At 38.5% G+C, this 20,452-nt stretch overlaps 1 protein-coding gene across 10 annotated transcripts in view; it reads left to right on the top strand.

Moving 5' to 3' along the window:
• Positions 1–20,452, top strand: part of fat1a (FAT atypical cadherin 1a) — a 75,962-nt gene that overhangs the window by 18,535 nt on the left and 36,975 nt on the right. For all 10 annotated transcript variants that reach the window (XR_002873747.2, XR_002873749.2, XM_023958002.2 and 7 more), the window contains exons 3-6: positions 3,609–3,923; positions 11,590–11,651; positions 17,571–17,900; positions 19,251–19,467. Coding sequence is in view for 8 of the 10 variants with exons in the window: in XM_023958002.2 (XP_023813770.1) it covers positions 3,609–3,923; positions 11,590–11,651; positions 17,571–17,900; positions 19,251–19,467 (924 nt within the window). In the remaining 2 variants the exon portion in view is untranslated. The remainder of the gene's footprint in view (positions 1–3,608; positions 3,924–11,589; positions 11,652–17,570; positions 17,901–19,250; positions 19,468–20,452) is intronic.

The following is a 20,452-nucleotide window of genomic DNA, read 5'->3' as shown; positions in this document are numbered from 1 at the left end:
CAGACAGCAATGTCAGATCAAAAAATGACCCTATAAAACTGTGGTGTGAAGTGCAATGCTGTTGAAAATGTAGCCACATCTGACTTTTGTGCTGGTGCAACTAGTTGAACGTAGCGGTGCAATCACTGGAGCCCAACTCCACAGCAACTATTATACTTACTAGAAATTTTGATGCTTACAAATGCAAACGATCGGATTGCAATGCCCTTTGACCTTTAATTTAGATTTAATCCTACCCTGATAATCATGTATGCAAAATTAGCTCTCTGTCGTCGCGTCTGTCTTTCTATGGTATTTATAGACTTAAAACACAGATCTTCGCAACAGATGTCTGGAAACCTTAAAACAAAGTGATGTGAGCCTGCTTGATAGCAGAAACCTTAGTTTAGGACTCTGTCGGTTACACTGGGACCAACAACGAACCGGAGGAATTTGAAGCATTCTGCCAAGGCTTTGGAAAGGAGGGGGCACTGAGAAAGTTTATGCAAGCATGTGAGCTAAAAGCCTGAGAAGGCTGAGGAATGTGGGATAGAGGTGAGCTGAATTAACAGAGGCTGTTCAAAGCCATTTTCTCAGACAAAGAATGAGCGAGGAACAGCTGGTTTATACTGAGTTATCCACATATATAACTATTAGCTCAGAGAAGCAGTGCATACAACAAATGTTGCAAAAGAAAACGTGTTTTATTTGTATGTTTTGCACATAGCACAGGTACAAACTTTACTCTGTTCCTTCTATGACACGCTTGTGAACTGTTTCAAAGCAAATGCTGCATGTTCAGATAACTGATAACCGTGTCTTCATTGTGACTCTGAAGCTTTTTGTAGAATAAACTATAGATTAGATACACATGCACTGCCCTTGATAGTGGAAAATCTGTTGGCTGTCTGAAGACCTGACTGTACCGCCACAGTGCTCAAATAGCTTTGAAGAACAAAGCCAAAGGGAAAAGTGAAGAGCAAGGGGAGGAAAGCGGAAAGCAAATCTGGCAGAGGTTTTTTTTTTTTGTGTGGCCCTAGGGCGGTTTTTTGTTTCTGCCTCACTGTGTAGTTAGGTGTATAGGAGGGGTGTGGCGACAAAATTCCTCAGATTCATCTTTCATGTGCATTGTTGGAAACCAGTTACCACAGAAGCTATGCCTTTTTTACTTTCATTTTTTAGGTCAAGTTGATCTCCACTCATTTAAACATGAATATAAACTATATATATATAAAACTATGGATAAACCCAATGTTATAAGCTCAAAATCTGCTCTGCACAGAAAGCTAAAAGACAAAAATCCTAACCCTGGTTTCTGCAGAATTTTTCTGCCAGTAAAATTGCTGAGCACTCAAGCAGGACTGAGCATAAAAGATGGCTCATATTTTCCCAATTGTCTTTACCTTTTTCTTTTACAGTTCCTGATAAGTGGAACAGCATCGACACACCAGAGCAACTCTTAAAAAAAGCTCTCCCGTTGCTTTTTGCATCATCACTTTGACTTTGACCTTTTTTTATACTTAACCTTTAACTCATACACCCTTAAAACATGTCAGAAAAGCGTTCTGTGCTTTTATGTCTAAGCTGAGACTATTTTATGAAAGTTTTTGTTACCCTACATTTGTCAAATATTTGCAATTTCCTGCGAGGTTGGCAGCTCTGGTTAAAAAAAAAAACGTAACTGTCAATCATTTTTATTTCATGCACTAATGTTATGCAGTAATATTGTATAAGTTACATATTAAAACTCTAATAACTAATGAATTCCTAAAGCGATTCTTGTCACACTTGTAAGTGTTGATTTTGTCTTGGGACTCTTGGCTTTAGAAAACTTTTGAAAGCTGCCTATATTTCCTCGCCTGGCTACCTTTCCTATTACATGCCTCAAGCTAAGCTGAGCGAGCTGTAATGATGACTGATGACAAGATAGAATCCCCAAAATGAATTCACAGGAAAGGCCGGGTTAGCAAATAAATGAGCGGAACTTGTCTCTTGCTTTAAATTTTAAAATTATGTGACAAGTCTTTTTTTCCCCAGTTAAAGATACCTCCTATTTCCCAAAGCTAAAATTGTGTCTGTATCACTCTGCCGTTCCTCAAGTAACAGTAAGTGAACAAAAGACAAGAACAACAGATGCAAACTTTTACAACGGAGCTCTAGTGACTCTGTGGGGGTTTTAATTTGAGCCACCAGTGACTAGAAGAGCTGTAAAAGACTCAGACTAACAGCAGAAAACTGACAACACCCATATCTGGTTATGATACTTCCCTATATGACTCAGTTTATTAACTTTAGATAATGGAAAAATCAGATAAAGTTATAAATGTTTATTGTAGTTGTAAAAATATATTTATTGAGGTAGTGTCTATGAGATCTGTCATAACTCCATGGCTTAAAGGGATTTTTATTTTGTTCTGCGGTACTCTGTACAGGAGTGTCATTTGTAAATAAAAACTGTTTTTATCTTATGATCATAATTAATCATGGGTCAATACTGAACAAACTGTCTCATACACAAAAACTTCACTTTGATATAACACTGAATTGAATGTGAGCAAACTATACGGCTGGCCTTAGGCTGCTTTCCCACTGGGCTGTTCCGTCTGGACTTGGAGTTAGTTTTCTCAAATAGTCTGCCTCGTTTCAAAAGCTCAATGGCGCTCTGGTGTGAACCAAACAAATGAATCCTGGCATTGTTATTCAGTAAAGCAAAAAAAGTGTTAAGGTTTGCTTACATTTGTGGTTTTTGTATCCTGTCATCAGTGTAACATCTTACAGGAAGACCTTTTGTGTAAAAGAAGTGTAAGTTGGTTGAAGAAGTAACAATTATGAATTGAATTAGAAAAGAGTTATTTTCCCATAAAGCTTGAAAAACCTTGTGTAATCATTTTACATTACAAATGAAAAGAGCAATGTTTGAAGTTCCACCTTAGTCTTAGACTGCCGCTTTCTAATGCATTTGTCCGTTCCTACGTAGCTTTGCATCTATCAGGCACCTGAGTGTCTGTAAGTGGAGCGAGGCAGAGATGAAAAGCTTTGAAGCCAAGCAAACTCACCAACATGAACTTTGCTGTTAGCTTTTCCTCAGAAAGATCAACAAGCTGCTTTCATATCACCGGCCAGTTTCGAGCACAAAAACCTCTGACCCAACAGAGAGTGACAGTCATGGGCTAGCAAATGCACTACATCACTCATACACCTCTGTTCAGCGCGGCATCATATGGAGCTTAACACATCTCGGGGTTTTGCAGGATCTACTCATTCACCACTCTATTTAAGTCATGTCATCCTGTTCCACTCGCGTATTTGTGTTTGAAAGCTCTTTCGTTTGTTCAGCTGTAGGTTTGAGCGCCGGCATGGCAGTGAAATATGGACAAAAGAGCGGCTGGCTGGTTACTGTTAGTGTCCCACCTTGACACGTTTCAGGAAGGGGCCCTTCTACCAATGTATATACGGCCTGCTCAAACGCAGCTGTTTTTCCTAATTGACAAAAAAAATCAATCTGAAAGGTCATTGAAAGTTCAGACAGGATCGTGACCCTTTGATCCTGTGCTGCATAGAAAAATGTTCTCTAACTTGCCTTTAACAGTTTACGTTTTCTTCTTCCCCCCTTTTGTTGAATCTCTTAGGTGTTATTCGAACACAAGAGCTGCTGGATCATGAAGCAACACCTCATTACTGGCTAACAGTTTATGCAATGGATCGTGGCGTGGTGCCCCTCTCCGCTTTTGTTGAGGTCTACATCCAAGTGCAGGACGTCAACGACAACGCTCCGCAAACCTCCGAGCCTGTCTACTACCCCTCTGTCACGGAGAATTCTCCAAAAGATGTTTCAATAATCCAGATCAACGCCGTTGATCCTGATGTAATTGCCAGTGACAAACTCACCTACAAGATCACCAGTGGAAATCCCCAGGGTTTCTTTGCCATTAACACCAAGACAGGTAAGACGTTGTTAATGGGAGGATATTAGACGCAAGGTTTTCCCCTCATAGCAGGAGGTTGAGCTATGTAAATGCTGTAAAAGGCTGACCTTTCCAGATGATCACATTTATTAGGTCTTCAACCCTAAACACAAGATTTTTTCCTGTTAGCGGTGGGATTTTCTTGTCGATTGAGTACACATAGATGTGTTTTCTTTATCACAAAGAACGTCATATACAGAGTAAAAGGCAATAGATCGTTTTACATTGCCTTGCATGGCTGACATTGTGGCTAGCATCTACCTTTATCTTTTTTTTTCAAAAGACAAACAGCCCGAACACAATTTATTCAGTTCGGGGAGAACTGAGCTGAGCATATGAGGGGTTTTGCACTCTAACATTTTAAACTGTGTTCTCGTATGGCCCTGTGTGGAAGTGGTGTGATGATTAATATTTCATTGGCTGCTTTTAAAGTAGCTGGAACTTGCTATGTTTGGTTTTATTGTAGAAAAAAAATGTATCAAAAATAGGTGTAAAACAGAGCTCGGTGTACAGTTCCTAAAAATCCACATTTGTTCTTATAAAATGATAACAGAAAGTAAGTGCCAGGTCTCTTGGTGTTAAGCTGACTCATACAGATCCTCTGTACTTGAACTAAAGAAGGGAAATAGCTTTTCTTTTTTAGCACATTTTTTGGTAACTTATCTGAAAACTCCAACCGGGAGGCTAACTAGTCATTCTTAATGTCGATGTGGTCTTGTTTCCCAAGGTGGTCACATCAACAAACTGGTGTTATTTTTGTTGCAAGTTACCATGCTGGTTTTTCTGACCAAATAAGGATCCCATCATGCTTGCTGCTTCACACACAGTAATGCCGGGTTTCTCCAAGTGGAGGGGATAAGAAAGAACAAAGTATTTTTGAGTATGCACATATGGTTCATGTTTTGTCTGCCTCCATAAAAACCTGCTGGACTGATAAGCAATTGTGGATGTTAGAAAAGAGAAAGGACACATAAAAGATCATAAATAATTCAGATTATTTTACATAAAACCCTCATAAGCAGTGGAGATATTCATTTATAGTATGCTTTTCCATTTTGAATAATTAACATGGTATATTGGAAATGAAATGTAATTTTACCTTTTCCTGCTAAAGATGACCTTTCATTTTTTTCTTTTTTCCCAGATTTCTACCTTTATGTTTTTTTTTTTAGAGTGGTAAAATTACAGTCAACAGCCACTTTAGTAGTTATCTTATTTCCCATATGGGGATATATTAAATAAATAAATAAATCCCACATTGTTGGTAATTCGTTTCTAAGAAAAAAAGCCCACCAAGTTCTGTATTTTTTATGACCATCAGTAAAACTCACTTGAAAAAAAACAACAAGCAAAAATAAAAGGGAAAAAGATATTCAGAAGCAGAAGGATAAGAGGCATTCGTGCATATCAAAGCGCGTTAAAACTTTTATCAGTGAGACACCAGAGCTGCACACATCAAGTTTAACAAAGACAGGCTTGGGCAAAAAAAACTTCATTGAATTATTGTTAAGAGGTTTTGAATTGTCTTTTTTTGTTGTTTTAAGATTGCAGTGTTGAATGTAGAAAGAAAGGTAGTTGTGGAATGAAAACAAACAAAAAAAGAGCAAAGAAAACAAACATTTAGAGCCTTAAACCCTAAACAGATAGATGATTTTCATTTAGCTCTGGTTCTTTTTAATCACAAACAATTCATTGATTTCTTTGAATTGATAGTATTCAACACAGCTCAAAGTAACCACATTTTCAAATCTTTTCCACAATTCAATGGTGCAGTTGACAACATGCAAGTCTCTCTAATTACATGTTCTAAAACTGCATTGGAAGCATAAGCCATATCTTGGCAGATGTACAAAGCTTTAAAAAGGGGTGGGAAAAGGAAAAAGATGTTGAGACTTGTGTTTTTATATGGGATGTGAAGGAGCAACACATGGTTACAGCCATGTGTTTAAAACTAACTAGGTCTGTCGTGGGTTATGGCCCTCTGCTGCCGGTTCAGCCTCAAATATATACAGTCTGAAAGCTTTGCTCGATGCCTTGGGTGGCTTTGGTTACCCTTTCCTCTCACCGACTCACAATGTTTCAGTAAAGCCAATGATGAAAGGCTTAGGCCTACTTTATTTCTGCAAAGTAAACATGTCCGACTGCTTTAGACAATCTCTGAATTTTTCATGGAAGTGCAAGGCCAGCTTTGCTGTCTAACAAGTCACTATGACAGTACTGCTGTCTAAAGGCATGAACCCTATCAGCTTCTTTCTTTGAAAGAATAGAAATCGGGTACGAAAAAAAAAAAAACAGGGTCATAATGGAAGAAGAAAATATGCCCTAAAACCGTATGAGATTTCAATATTAAAAGTCTAAAACATTTTGCAGCTTAAGGGGTGCTCAGTTGTCTGGGATTTTCAGATCACATCCCGCCCACAGACGTGAAAACAGTGCTTCCAGACTCCAGTTTCTGCTTGGCAGCAAAAGAAGAGTTGATTCTCCTGGATAGAGAATCAAAAGCTTGTCGTCAGCTCATCAAAACACAAAACGAGACTTTGTGAGTCCATGTGCCCTTTTTAAAATATCAGTCGCTTTAATAAAAATACTATAGTTTCTTTTGTCGCTAGGGGTGGATTTAGGACAGCAGTGGTTTGTTTTCACACTCAGCCGACCCACTGCTTGTCTAGTTTTATTTTCTCTGTGCAAAGACATGTCAGCGCTCTCAGCTAGTCGAACCAAAATTGTTTACTCAAGTTGCCCACCTTTTCTGTGGGAGATTGAGCAGAATCTACTTCCTGTCCTGTCTGAAATGGTGTGCTGTGGACTTTGACAAGAGGTTTTATGCTACAACGCGTGTGTGTCTGTGTGCATGTGCACGTGTGTGTAAGAAAAAGGCATCCGGGCAGAACCAGTAGTCGGAACAACCTCAGACACCCTCACTCCCTCACATACCAAGCAAAGAACAGTTTCCTCACCTCTGCCAAAGAAAGAGAGCTAGTGTGAAGATGTACGATAGTGACCATATCTTAATGAATATTGAAAACCCTACTTCCTGTTACCACTTTTCCACATGTTGCTGCATGATTGTCTATAACACCTGTGATTGTCTCAGATTTCTTTATTAATTTTTCAAAGAAAATTAGCTTCAGTTTTTGATAATCCCCAAAATACAGAGGATTTCTGATCAGAGCCCGTTTGACTTTTGAAAACCCCACCCTGTGATCATAGCACTTATCTGTGTTTGTCATCAGACAATGGTCTACTTACAGCTAACAATGTGCATACCTGTAGTCAGACGGGGCTGTCTAAACATGATTGTCTTTGTGTCTTAATGGGAACTTTTATGTTAGGATTTGAACCCAAGTAAAGTTAAAAAGAAAAACACTCACTCTGCCAGTTGTAGCTCATCCTTTTTTGTTTAAGTTAAAGCAACAAAAAAAGATGACGTTTCGGCTACACCAGTTATGTTTGGGGTACACATTTCAGTCTTGTGTTAGAGGAAAAATACTGTCAGGCTGGTGTTATCAGTGGCCTTGACCACAATCACAGGAAGTGAGATAGGAAATGGATTATTCCAACAACTTCCCAATGTTTCCGGTGATTTGGGGCTTGAAAAACATTGTCATAGCTCTTAGAGTTTGTGAAAAGAAGGTGTGTAGATGTGTTTTATAGTTCAGGAGATCATACTCTCCTATTCATATTAAAGATAAATGGACTGCTTTGTAGTAGTTGGCATGGCAGTCAAATGTATAGCTGTGAGAAAAAAATAGATAATATGAATCCTATCGGGCCTTTTTGAGTTGTAAACTGATTTATAAACTAAAAAAATATTACCTTTTTCTTTTGGAATGATGTTTTGGGTAATATCTTCAAACCTTCAGGAGATTCAAGTAAAAATTCCAGCTATTTATCAGTGTTACAATAGTCACAAACAAAAACCTGTAACCCTTGTGCTATCCTAGGCACTTTAACATTGGGAGTTGGGTCATCTAGACCCACTAGACAGTGCGCTGAACCTTTTTTCTTCAATGATTTGTTTTCATGGATTACATGAAATCTTTCCACCTTTATCCACCTTTGTCATGGTAGGGAGAACACGTCAATGTAAGGGTGGGGTCACAGGATAGCACAAGGGTTAAACAAATCAAAAAATGTACCGGTAGTCATTTTAGATCAAAGACCTTCGTCTGTAAGAGAGTTAGCAACAAAGGCTTTAATTTGTTATTCTCTCACGTGGTTTATAGTAAGTCCCTGTAACTTTTACATGCGTGCTCCACTTTCAAATTCATTAGAATCCACAAGCATGATTGGTAAATCTGGGAAATCACATGATTACCTGAAAAAGGAAACCACACTGCATGAACCATTAAGAGACCCGTTAAGTATGATCAACTTTAAATCTGGCCATTTTGTGGATGATTCATTCGTCAGCAGTTTCTAGATAGGCCTAGTCTAGACTAGTCTAGTTCAGGTAGGGGGACTCCAATAGCGGAACTCTGACTAAAACTGCATGAATCCCAGCTGGGTGAGGCTATAAATGTTTACTTTAGTGACTTAGATTTTAGTCCAACTTTGACAAAAGGGCTCATGACTGATATTTTTAACATGAATTACAATGGCAGACTTGAGTGAAAGACTAAGAGCAGAGAGAACAAAAAAACTGATTAATAATTAACTTGGAAATGGTTGAAATCTAAAACCCTTGGATACACTTCTCCAGAAATGGCAGCCTTAACTGAAGTGTGTTTTTGTCTGTCAAAACATAGAACTTCTCTTCAGCTTTTTTTCTTCTTCCAGGAGGGTAGATTTTCTAGTCTTACACACATTGTAAACATGAAAGGTAGTGGCTTGTTTTTCAGCTGAAGATTGCTTGCAGTCACATTTGAAAGTCTTGCTTCATAGCAACAAACTATGTTTTGGCTCAAAGTTACTAATTAAAATCCCACTTTTTAGACTTGTTTCTAAAAAAATATATTTTTAACATTACTGTTTCACACTTTTCCACAACACATTTAAAGATAGCCACTGGTTGTAAATCAAATGATTTTTAATTTTGGTTGAAAAATGTGGTCAGTGTCTGTGTTAGAATTGTTACTGTGTCATTTTCCTCATTGCAGAAAAGTAACAACCAGTGTTTCAAAAGAAAAAAATAATAACACTGGTTAGAACATCAGTGATTCTCATATTTCTTGGCATTTCTATATTTTCCATTCCTACAAACTCAAAAAACATTTATGGTATCAACATTCGTGCAGCATCAAATATGTGTGTGATTCTAATCCCAGTAGTGATGCCCAAGAATGGACCACATCAGCAATGTCCTGAAGTCTTGAATTTCTTTCAGACCCACATTTTAAAGCGGTGGTTGTAGCGCTCAAGGAGACTGTTAAGAGTGCCACTGTGACTTTGCTGTTGTTTCACTCCCCCTCTCAAAACAGCATGGCTGTAATTAGTGTCAGCCCAACTCAGCCCACGCCTCAGGATGGCTTTGGTGAGTGTGCGTTTGTGTGTGTTCTTCCATGGTCAGCCTTGGCTTACCAACTAGTTATTTTAAACTGTATCAGCGCTGATGCAGAGACAGAGCTATGTACTTTCATTGACTTGAGCGCCAACAGAGCCCATTCTTGATTGGTAACTATCAGAATAAAGGCTAGGAATTTAGGTTTAAAGTAAAGTATGTCTCACACACAAAACCTTTAGGCTTGCTTCTCTTACCTAGTTTAGATGGCGTAAACTAGCCATCATTTTATAGTCTTCAAATAATCAGATGGAACAACAGCATACTGGTGATCAAGGTGGTCTAAATAAATACCAGAAATTGGAGTCATGCAACTAGTTAAAGGTTGCACTGAGCTTTTCCTCTGCCTTCAATTACTTCAGCAAAATAAGCCGCTGAGTCCCAAATAAGTCTGGTTGTTTATTGTCCTTTTGCTCACCACATGTTTCTCTTGTGCTCTCTGTCTTGCTCATATCTTACCCCTTAAAGCACGAGAAGCAAAGGTATCATCTATCCGGCTGTAATGTGGTGTTGCTTCGTCTTGGTGTTGGTATATTCCTAAAGCACAGAGGTCTTAATTATGCTTAAGAAGTAGGATTCCCCGCATTTTTCCATATCTGGGATTAAAACCAGATGCGTTTTAAGAACAGCTTCGACAGAAACGTATAACGTTTTGTTTGGTTGCTGGTTTTGCCGATGTCCTGTGTTGTGGTATGGAGGCAAACCGCAGAGATTATGCAGCTGGGATTAGGATGTGAGTGTAATGATGCTGCCCCCCCACCCCCACCCCCAAAATATCTGATTTGCAGAGTCATAACAAACTAGGGGCCATGGTGTAGCTTATATTATTTCTTTTTTTTCCAATTACAGAGAGGCTGTGTTCCTAAAACATCATCATCCATCATCTTCTGCCTTGCTGAAGTACAAATGTAATTGATTAGGTTTGTGTCAATTGATAGGAATGATCCCTGGTGTAAATCCATAAGGCTTTTGAAGACTTGAAATAGGGTACAGAATATTTATATTAATCGACTTTACTTGTTTTATGCTTTTTGGGTGAAAACTGTATGAAACAAGTATAAATGCACACAGATTTGGCCCAGTATGGAACCATGGGTGGTTAGTAGAAAACGGCTGCACCTTTATTATTTTACATTTTTCCAAGAAGATCCAAGCACTCCTACATCTTTGCAGTTCTCTCCAAAGATTAAATTAAGCTTAAAGAGGAGAGGATTAAAAAAAAATGGAGCAAAGGCGCCTTGGTAATATCCTTCAATCTCAGTGCCCAGCACAGTTATTTCTGTGGACTTGCAAGTTGCGGTCTGCTATTCTGGATGCAGGCATTTGTGCCATTGATGGGTTTGGCTTTTCCAATCGTATCCTTTGCTGTATGCTAATCAGCTGCAGTGTGGCCAGCAGACAGCACTGGTGTGGTTGAAGTTGGCATATCTAACCTACACTCAGTTTTAGTTTTTGCAAAGTTGCAATTGCACTGGGAGTAAAGAGCTGCCTATAAGGTAAAAAAGTTGCATAGCCCCTCCCCCTGCTTCTACTTTGCTTTTCTGTTGTTTCTGGCTTTGAACAAAATCATATTATCCTGGAACTCAAGACTCCGGCTTCTTTTATTTTTATGTTTGTCAGCGTTCTCTCTGTGATTGATATCACGCTGCATCTGTTTGCTGTTTAAGATGAATGATATAGCTCCAAAAGACCCTGAAATACTTCCTCTAACAGTTGAGTGTTTTCCATTTGAAAACATGTGGTGGGTGCCTGGCTGGTTCTATTTCTATTTATCTTGTGGAAGACTAAAGGCAGAGTGTCAATTCTTCAGTGCTGTTTCAGTACTATTTGCAGGTCCTTGTAATATTTCATACATAACCAGCATCATGGAGAGCAGTCGAGCACCCAGATAGACCAGAAAACAGGAGGGAGCACCGCTAGGAGAACTCCTCCAAATTCAAGCTTGCCAGCTGAATCAGTGCAGAAACATGTCTTTGTTAAGCTACTCTTCATCTTAGTTTACTTTCATGGTTGAACAGAGATGGTCCGGCACTGTGCTGACATGTTCTTACAACAGCAAGCTGGTATTGCAAAACCCGCTGAAAGGATTTCATTGGCAATCACCGCCATGTCTGATTTTAATTTGTATTGATTTGTCTTCAACAGGTCTGATTACAACGACTTCAAGGAGGCTCGACAGAGAACAACAAGATGAGCACATTCTAGAGGTAAATGACTTTATTATCAATATGTTTTGGAAAAAACATCATAAATTAATATTAATTAATATGAAGAAGATGAATGAATGAAAGTCATTTAGTAGGATGCTAATTGAGATCCGTTAAATGTCAGCACATTTCGTTGTATAGTTCACGAAACTCAATTGCTAGACTAAAGAAGGGGGAATATGGGATTTACAGTTTCTAAAGTTTGACATTTTCAGCCATCTTTGGCTGACTGCCACGTGCTGACAACTGAAAACTCTTTGTGTATTCCTGCATGATCCCTGGATGGGGTCAGAGAGAGAGTGGTTTAGAGGTCCTGTGGACTGATTCTTTGTTCTTCCTCATTGTTCCGTCTCATAGATGGCACAGGCTGAGGCAGGAAGCTGCTGTCAAACCAACAGGCCAATGTCTAAACTTGTGGGATTTAATTGAGCTCAGCTCTGCGTTCCTCTGATGTGTTTCTTCCTGCTTTACACCACAGACCAAAGTTGATAATAGCTCCTTTAATAGTGTTTCCAGGGGTGACAGGAAGCAGAGTGATTGCCTTTTAATTATTGTTACACAATTTGTAATCTCTGGGTGACAGTCAGTATTGATGTGTCTATTACCAAAGCTGGATATTTTTTATTCTTTATGAAGATTTTCTTGTGAAAAGAATTACACCAAAAACTAATTCTGCCATTTCTAAGAAAAACAATGTAAAAAAAAATACATTTGGTTTGCTGTAAAGGTAATATTGTTTCAGAATGGCTTAAATCTCTCCAGACAGAAGCTACCTATTACCTAAATACCTATAAGGGTTTTTTTTATCTCAGAATTATTAGAACACATTTAACAGAACACATTCTGCAGGGCTGCCCAGTTTAGTTTAGTCTGTTTAGTTAGTTTAGTTTAGAATTTACCTATTGAATTCTATGACTTCATGATCCTTATGATTTTATGTTTACTATACAAGTGTTGGTATGAAGGCCGTTGAGATGACTATTGTTGTGATATTGGGCTATATAAATACAATTGAGATGAATTGAATTTATTCTTTTCTTAAATTTGTATCAAAAATTCTTCTTTTTGACTGAAATACTTTGAAGTAGAGCTGGGCGATATGGGCAAAAAATAAAATCTCAGATTTTCTTCATTTGAATCGACTTTTTCTCTCTCCTTTTACTTTCTTTAACAAAAATGACAAATGACAGAACATGTTTAACAAAAACTATGTAATTTTGACATCTTCTTTGGAACTATGCTCAAACACAATGCAGCAGATGTTTTGTGAGCTTCCACAAGCTTGAACATCTCATAAAGAAAAGCGCTTCTCGCTCTCAACAGTGTCAATACTGGCTCTGTAATGTAAGAAACAGCTAATAACATGTTTTTACAGTGAATTCAGACCTGTTATTGTATTTAGAAAATACAGGTTTTTTATATAATTGTTCTAGGAATTAAGTTTGTCATATTTATCCGTAACGTCTTAAAGTCAACTCCGTTAAAATATAGTCTGACTTTTTAAACCATTTTGTGGTCATAAACTGACGACATGCATAGCATTATAGCGTTGTTGGACTATAGCATCACAGTGTAACAACATGGCTGTCCCCAGGTCAACTTTTTTTTATTTTTTATAAAACTCTCTTTTGCCGCTGTCAGTCCAGCAGGTTTATCCTCCAGTTCTTTCTGGATCCCGTTAAAATGTCCCGCTGCTCCATCAGCCTAAACTAAGCGCCACGGAGAAGAGTACATTAGTAACGGGGGGAGGCTTTACGCATTACGTGCGTTTGTAAATACTGTATTGCACAAGCTTTTTTTTTTTTTCTTTCCTTGGCCTCGCGGAAAAAGCTCCTCTTTGCTAGCGGGAGTTTTCATGTCTACTTGTTGCGAGACTTTACTACGAACAGTGGAAGCCCAAGAAAGTAGAAAATAAATCAACCATAACAACAAATTCCCATTATTCGCTAAAATTAATTTATCGCCCAGCCCTACGTTTAAGTGTTGGTAATTGGGAATAATGTGGCAATGCTTGGTGCTGACTGTATCTTATTTTATATGTTGTTTTAAAGGTAAAAAAAAAAAAAAAAGTTAAAGCTCTAGCAAGACTGATCTCTACAACAGTCTGTAGACGTAATCTGATGATCAACTGATGTTCCATTTGAGGCCTTAAAAGTTCAAATTCTCTTATTTTTAGCTGCACCTACAGATTCCAGTCCAACAAACCTGCAAGAATTGCAATACTTAACCTGACCTTGTTGAAGGTCAAGAGGAAGTAACACCACTGATGCTTTCCATGCTGCCATGTGACCAGATTATTCTTTAACTGGGTGCACATGCAAAATGATGTAGGAATGTTAAGATTTGTGTGTCTTTGTTAATGCCAGCCATGTTACCACAGAGGGTACGGTCGCTAAAGTTTAGGAACCCAAGACAACTGACCCTATGAGTCTGTTAATTGTGGAGTTGTGGAAACACATTATCAGTTGTGTTGGGGAGCTTAAGGCTAAAAACAAATCAGAATGCATCTGTTTCTATTTAGTGCTTGAATATGTAATAGTGTGGTCACGTAGACAATTCATAGATACAATGACAAGCGCCAATGAAGATCTCATCCAGAGGTTCATAGATTTAATTTCCCTTTTTAGCTGCTTCTCATCTTTAGTTGCCTAGTAATGAAAATGCCTGCAAGAAATTTGGGACATGTGGCTTTCCCCAAAACTTTCTGTTTTTCCTAAAACGGCTACTTTAATCATTCCAACTAATGAAGCTCTGGCCTGTGAGCAACACACTAATTGAACAGGAAGCTCATCAGGTTGCTCTTCACAGGGATTCAGGTTGATGAAGCAGAACAGAGTCCTAAATTCTCAGGAAGATAGCTGAGGTTTATTTCTCCAGCTTTTTCTTTTTTTATATATTGGAAAAGAAACATGCAGGCCCATGTTGAACATGTGGAGCCATTAGGGTGAAGGCTATGTCAGTATTGTTTGCACCGAAAGCAATGAAGAGGTGGAGGGAGCACAGAGGCCTTCAGCTTTTATGATGAGGTGGATGGGGGTTGGGGAGTTGCCATGTGTTTGTGTGTGAAAGAGAGAGGCGGCTAAAAGCAGTGGGGGAATTTGAGAAAAGGCACGGCTGAGTGTGTTGAGTGTGGGCTCTAGCGGCAGGATCAGAGGCCTTCGTTCGCAGAAGTGGGGGGTGGATAAATAGCAAAAGTGGGACATGCCAGGACATGCTGACTATTCAGGCCTGGGACTGTTGGGAAATGTTAAAGCTGAGGTGAATGGACTGTTCACATCTGTTGCCCAGAGCCCATGGCAGCATGTAGTCTGGCCTATTTTACACATACTAGATCATACCCGGCCGGTGCACTTTGGATGATTAATTGGTGAGTGAATACAAACCCAGAGAATCAACAACAAAACAAAATCATATTTTTAGGGTTTAATATTATTCAAAAACAGTTAAACTCTTAAATTTCACGTGACATGAAGTGGGTATATGCAATTTGGTAAGACATTTCAAAAAGGAATCATCAAAGCCTGGACTCATCCTGATAACAAATTGGGAGACACAAGTTTAGTTTTATTCAGAAATATTAGTTACATGTCAACACCAATAAAAGAAAAAGCCATCAGTTTTAACGTTTAAATTATAATTTTTTCATCAAATGAATTTTTGGTGACTATGGGGTTCAAAGATTTTTAGATTTTAAAGGTTTTTTAGGTTTTTAAGTCCTATTTTTCCGATGTCACACTTCACAGTTTGTGGGGCAACCAGTTTTATTCAGAATATCAGAAAAGGACATATTCTTTTTTTTTTCCTTTATTGGCTGAGTGAGAAGTTTGTTTTGCTGCACTGACTTTACTGGATGTTTACTGCACTAACCTTTACTTTTAAATAACCTGTTTTACACAGTGTGCAAAAAACGAGATCCCTAGACACTTATGTACATATTTTGCAAAAAATTCCTTCTTTTTGTATATGTCTTTTTCTTCTGGTAAAGTGAAAGTAGAGGAAGCACAACCGATGAACCAACGCCCAACTTTTGCAAATTTAATTTAACAAACAAAATTCAGACTATTTCCTTTGAAAAAAAGGAAAATACACACCAAGAAACATAAAAATTCAACTGCAATTATAGTTAATTATATTTGAATCCAGGAATGTGCCATACTTGTAAAGCTGATTAATTTAACTTACAAAATTCAAGCATCAATTAGGATGATCTGTTTACAATAAAATAGATGTGCATGGTTGTAAAATAACCAATACTAACCAATACGCCTTTTTAATCAAGTTGTCAGCATCTGTTTGTGTCGCAGGAAATTGCATCTCTGTTCTTGTTTTACTTGTGTTTGTTCGCTTTATTTACATTCAAAAGCAGTCAAATTGACTGATATAACGTTTTATGTGTGGCTGGGAATTTTATTGTTCCATGCATTAATTTAGACACAGCGCCGCCCTACTGGTGGCTGTGTGAGAGATCACGGCTAGGAACTATTTGGATTACGTGTTCTGTTAAACGGTCTGAGCTGGTGGGCTATTAAATTTGCTAACAGTGCCTTCAACCAAATCCTCACAAGGGCTGGACTTGTACGCTCTTATTCATCAGTTCCTGCTTGTGTGAATTGCAGTGGCAGCTGCAAACACAGAGAGAATTTAAAAAAAGAGTGCATTCCTTTGGTATTGTAATTGAGTGTTGTTTCAAACGCATTGTGCCCTGGACTCCAGACTGTTTGTTAGTGAAGTGCTCAGCAGATGGTTTTAAATGACTGTGACATTGGTCGTAGCCTTCAATTGCGTTCTGCAGCTCAAAGATAGAAACGCTTCCATTTCTGTCATTGCACAAATCACAGTCCTTGATAATCATTGTTGTGGCACTAGAAAATGCTTGTTTACTGAGGTCAGTCTGTGGTTCTTTGCACTTGATTAAGCTTTTGCAGACCACGCACTCAGAAATCTGAAGTCTTGCGCATGTGTCAAAGTGTGCCACAAATAATAAGAAAGTCGAGTGTCTGAAGTAATACCTAGAGTCTTCACTTAAACGAAGCTTTACAACCGATGCAGCTGCTTGACAGTCATTTATACTGAGTACATCTGAGGTTGAACAAAAGCCCCTTCCCTTTAAGTTTAGAGCTATAAGTCAGATTAATTGCAGGTCAGGGATTTTTCTGTGTAGGTCTTAACACTTTGCACCTTCGCCTGTACAGATGAAGTGAGCAGATTGAGTCTATTTCCAACTATAAAGCCAATTAAAGGGAATTTCCTCTGGGGTGCTACGTCTATGGCAGCCGCATAAGTTACCATTTTATGACTACATCCAAACAAGTTACTTTTTCTTTTTTACTATAAGTAAATATATACAAAATTAACTCTACTTTTCCATGTCCTTTTACAACAGGCCCTCACTTCACCTAATTGTATTGTTTTTTTTATTTTGTCCATTAAAAAAAACAGCAAAAATATACTCAATGACTAGTTCAGTCAATTAAGCCAACTTCAGGAGGTCCAGATTTGGAAGCCTGCATGGATTTCTATTTGGGATTAAAAAAAAAGTCTCGCAGGAAAGACTTCCACTGCTGATCTCAGAGTCAAGTTTCCAGCCATTTGTTTTTGCTACCAGCAAACTCTGTGAGAACGTATGAAAAGAAAACAAAAAGCATAATAGTTCCTTTTACTGCTTTATCCCTGTAGCTCTGGACTTTTGGATCATACATTTTTAGCACACTATTTTTATCTTAACAAGTTCCCCAAAGAAGTTAGACACAATATTTTATGATACTGGTGACATTACTCATGGTTTTTTTTAAACTCTGCATAAAGAGAACACAAGATGCTTTATCAAAAAGAGAAAAGATATGCATTCTGAAACCTTTTTTTTTGTTCATGTTTTCTCCCTCAAGTCTTCAAGTAGATACATTTGTTGTTTCTCTTCAGGTCACCGTCACCGACCATGGCATTCCCCCCAAATCTACCACTGTACGGGTCATCATCCAAGTCCTTGATGAAAATGACAACAGGCCCTTGTTTCTGGAGAAGATCTACAAGATCCAAATCCCAGAGCGGGAGAAGCCCGACAAGGAAAGAGCCGTGAAGAGAGACCCGGTTTATCGGGTGATTGCATCAGACCGCGACAAGGGGCCCAACGCTGAGATCTCTTACAGCATCGAAGATGGAGATGAACACGGCAAGTTTTTCATTGAACCCAAGACCGGCCTGGTGTCCTCCAAAAAGTTCTCTTCAGCAGGAGAATATGACATTCTCACAGTGAGTATCTAATCCTAGATCATGGCATAGTCTTGTTTCTGAGAGTCTCTCTGGGAGCAGTAAACTTTCACACCAGGTGATTGTTTATTGTTTACTGCCTTATTCTCCTCCTCTGTAGCCCTACAGGGGATTGTATTCTTAACTCTTGTGAAACAGTTTTAACCTGACCCCACATGCTGGTAAGTCTCTTAGAGGGCTGCACATGGAAGAAAGGAAACAAACCTCCATTGTGTTGTAATTGTTCTGATACATTTCCTCTTTAACTGGCTCTTTATAAGAATTCTTGTGCTTGGGCAGAAGCAGCCAACGATTGATTGCTTCGGTTGTCTACTAATCTACTACTTTTTAAAAAATACTCAATTAATGTTGCAGCATATATTTTAGCAGGTTTTTTGTAATCTAAACACAACATTTTATCATTAATTGATTTAGCATAAATGTAAGAAAATTGCAATGAACAGCAGATGTTTTTTATGATGAATTATTACTGATTAAATCTATTTTTATGTTTTAGTCCCGCTCTAGAGATGCTACAACTGCCCTCTAGGCGTCACTATTCTAAGACAACAGTTTTGAAACTCTGGATCTTTTTTGTCAAAATCAGAAGAAAAGCTCGAGGTTTCATTTAGCTTTATCTGCCCATAAATTATGAGTTACATTATTGTCACAGTTTCACTTCTTGTAAAGTTTGTCTCATTGTTCTGCTTTACATTTAAGTTTTACGAAACTTTCGTTTTTCATCTGCATGAAACTTTTAATAGTTAACTTCCTGTATCAAATATATTAGTGGGAGAAAAAATAGGAAACACTGTAAAGTGACCTCAAGTACTCAAAAAAGGGGCCATTCATGTTGGACTTTTATATGTGCTCTGCTGATGGCTTGAAATCAAAGAAAAAGCCGAAACATAGAAAGTTTACACTAAGATTCTTACAGCATAAATCAGAGAAGGGAAAACACAACTGTTCCTAGACAGTGTTTTAAAGATTGAAAAGAAACGATTTACAGTTCTTTTTCATTTATTTTTAACAAAGATCAAAGTTAGAAATACAAACTTTTACAAAGAAAAGTTCAGAGACACAAAAGTGGAACAGTTTTTTAAAGTATTTTCACCTTTTTAGCACCGTAGTATTTCAAAGCATTCAATACAAATGTTTATACTGTTAAATTCAACATGATATAATGTTTAAATGCAAAAATAAAAAGGAAAACGTCTCCGGGTTTAGAACTATTTGAACAGTTTTCCTTGGAGAGCTAGAGAGCTGATTTTGGTGGATTTCTTCACAGAAAACCATTCATAGCAAAAGGAATTCACCACACTGCATAACACCAACTGTCATCCCCTCCTACAGATTAAAGCTGTCGACAACGGTCGCCCTCAGAAATCCTCCTCGTGCCGCTTGCACATCGAGTGGATTCCCAAACCCAAAGTGCCGGTTGATGCGGCTCCCCTGCGCTTTGAGGAGTCCCCCCTCACCTTCTCCGTTATGGAGAGTGATCCTGTGGCGCACATGGTTGGAGTTATTGCCACGGAATCCTCGGATGTTCCGGTGTGGTTTGAAATCACAGGTACTGCGCCTTTTTACATCTCAATTTGTTCATTATGTGCATGATTGCTTTGTGTCACTGGGCTGCTTTGAAAGTAGAAGCACTTGTTAAAACTAACACAGTGTACGTGTGGGCTTTGGCTTACAATATGTACATTACGTTGGGGAAAAAAAGGAGATATTGTGTTTTTCTGCACAGTTCAGTAAAGCTGCTGTTTATCTTTGAAGTGTAACTTTAGAAAAGGAACCTATTTTTACAGTACTGGCTTGTCTGACTCTGTTAGTCTCTTCTTTAAGGCACAGCTTTTTTTTTAAGTTAACCAACTAAAGCTTTAGGCACATGTTCCCGTATAGGGGTTGACCCATACAGGTGCTGCGGGTTTTTGGGTTGTCCAGGATCATGGGAGGGTCGTAGACTAGAGCGACTGTATTTTAATGGAAGCGCACATGTGTCTTCCCTTGTTGCTCACACGGCCACCTCAAGGGATATCATGAAAATGCAAAGTGCACTTGCAGTGTGTGTCGTAAGCATAGCCAAAATAAAAATAAAAAGACATGAACCTTTTTGTTCTACGGGTACACCCAGCTGTCTACGAACTTGATATTTCGCGAAGGCCATCTGCGACAGCGTGTATCCACCTGTAAGGGCAGTTGTGAATGGAAGTTTTTTTTGAGTCATAATTAAAAATAATATGCAATTAATTCTCAGTTGACAATTGTATTTATGTATTCATCTGTTTCGATTGTAGATGGATAAATTCTGGACTTGCTGCATAAATATCTTTCTACGTTCTGCTTTAAAATGCACCGTCACGATCTCTGTGTTAGGATTTACACTCTGTACCAAAAACAGATCTCAAGTAGGAGGTTGGAGGTGTGATTTAGCAAATTTATGAAGGTGGTAGGCCCCGCCCTGATGAGAGTCTGCCGGTTTGACACAGATCAAGCGCAATGCTATGAAAATGAAAATGCATTTCGCCAGGGGGGTGCTGTTTTGCAATTGCATT

Source organism: Oryzias latipes, chromosome 1 (assembly GCF_053564925.1).
Source record: "Oryzias latipes strain Hd-rR chromosome 1, Olatipes_Hd-rR_3.1".
Taxonomy (NCBI): Eukaryota; Metazoa; Chordata; class Actinopteri; order Beloniformes; family Adrianichthyidae; genus Oryzias; species Oryzias latipes.
The sequence above is the reverse complement of the archived record's forward strand: the minus strand, read 5'-3'. Positions and strand labels throughout refer to the sequence as shown.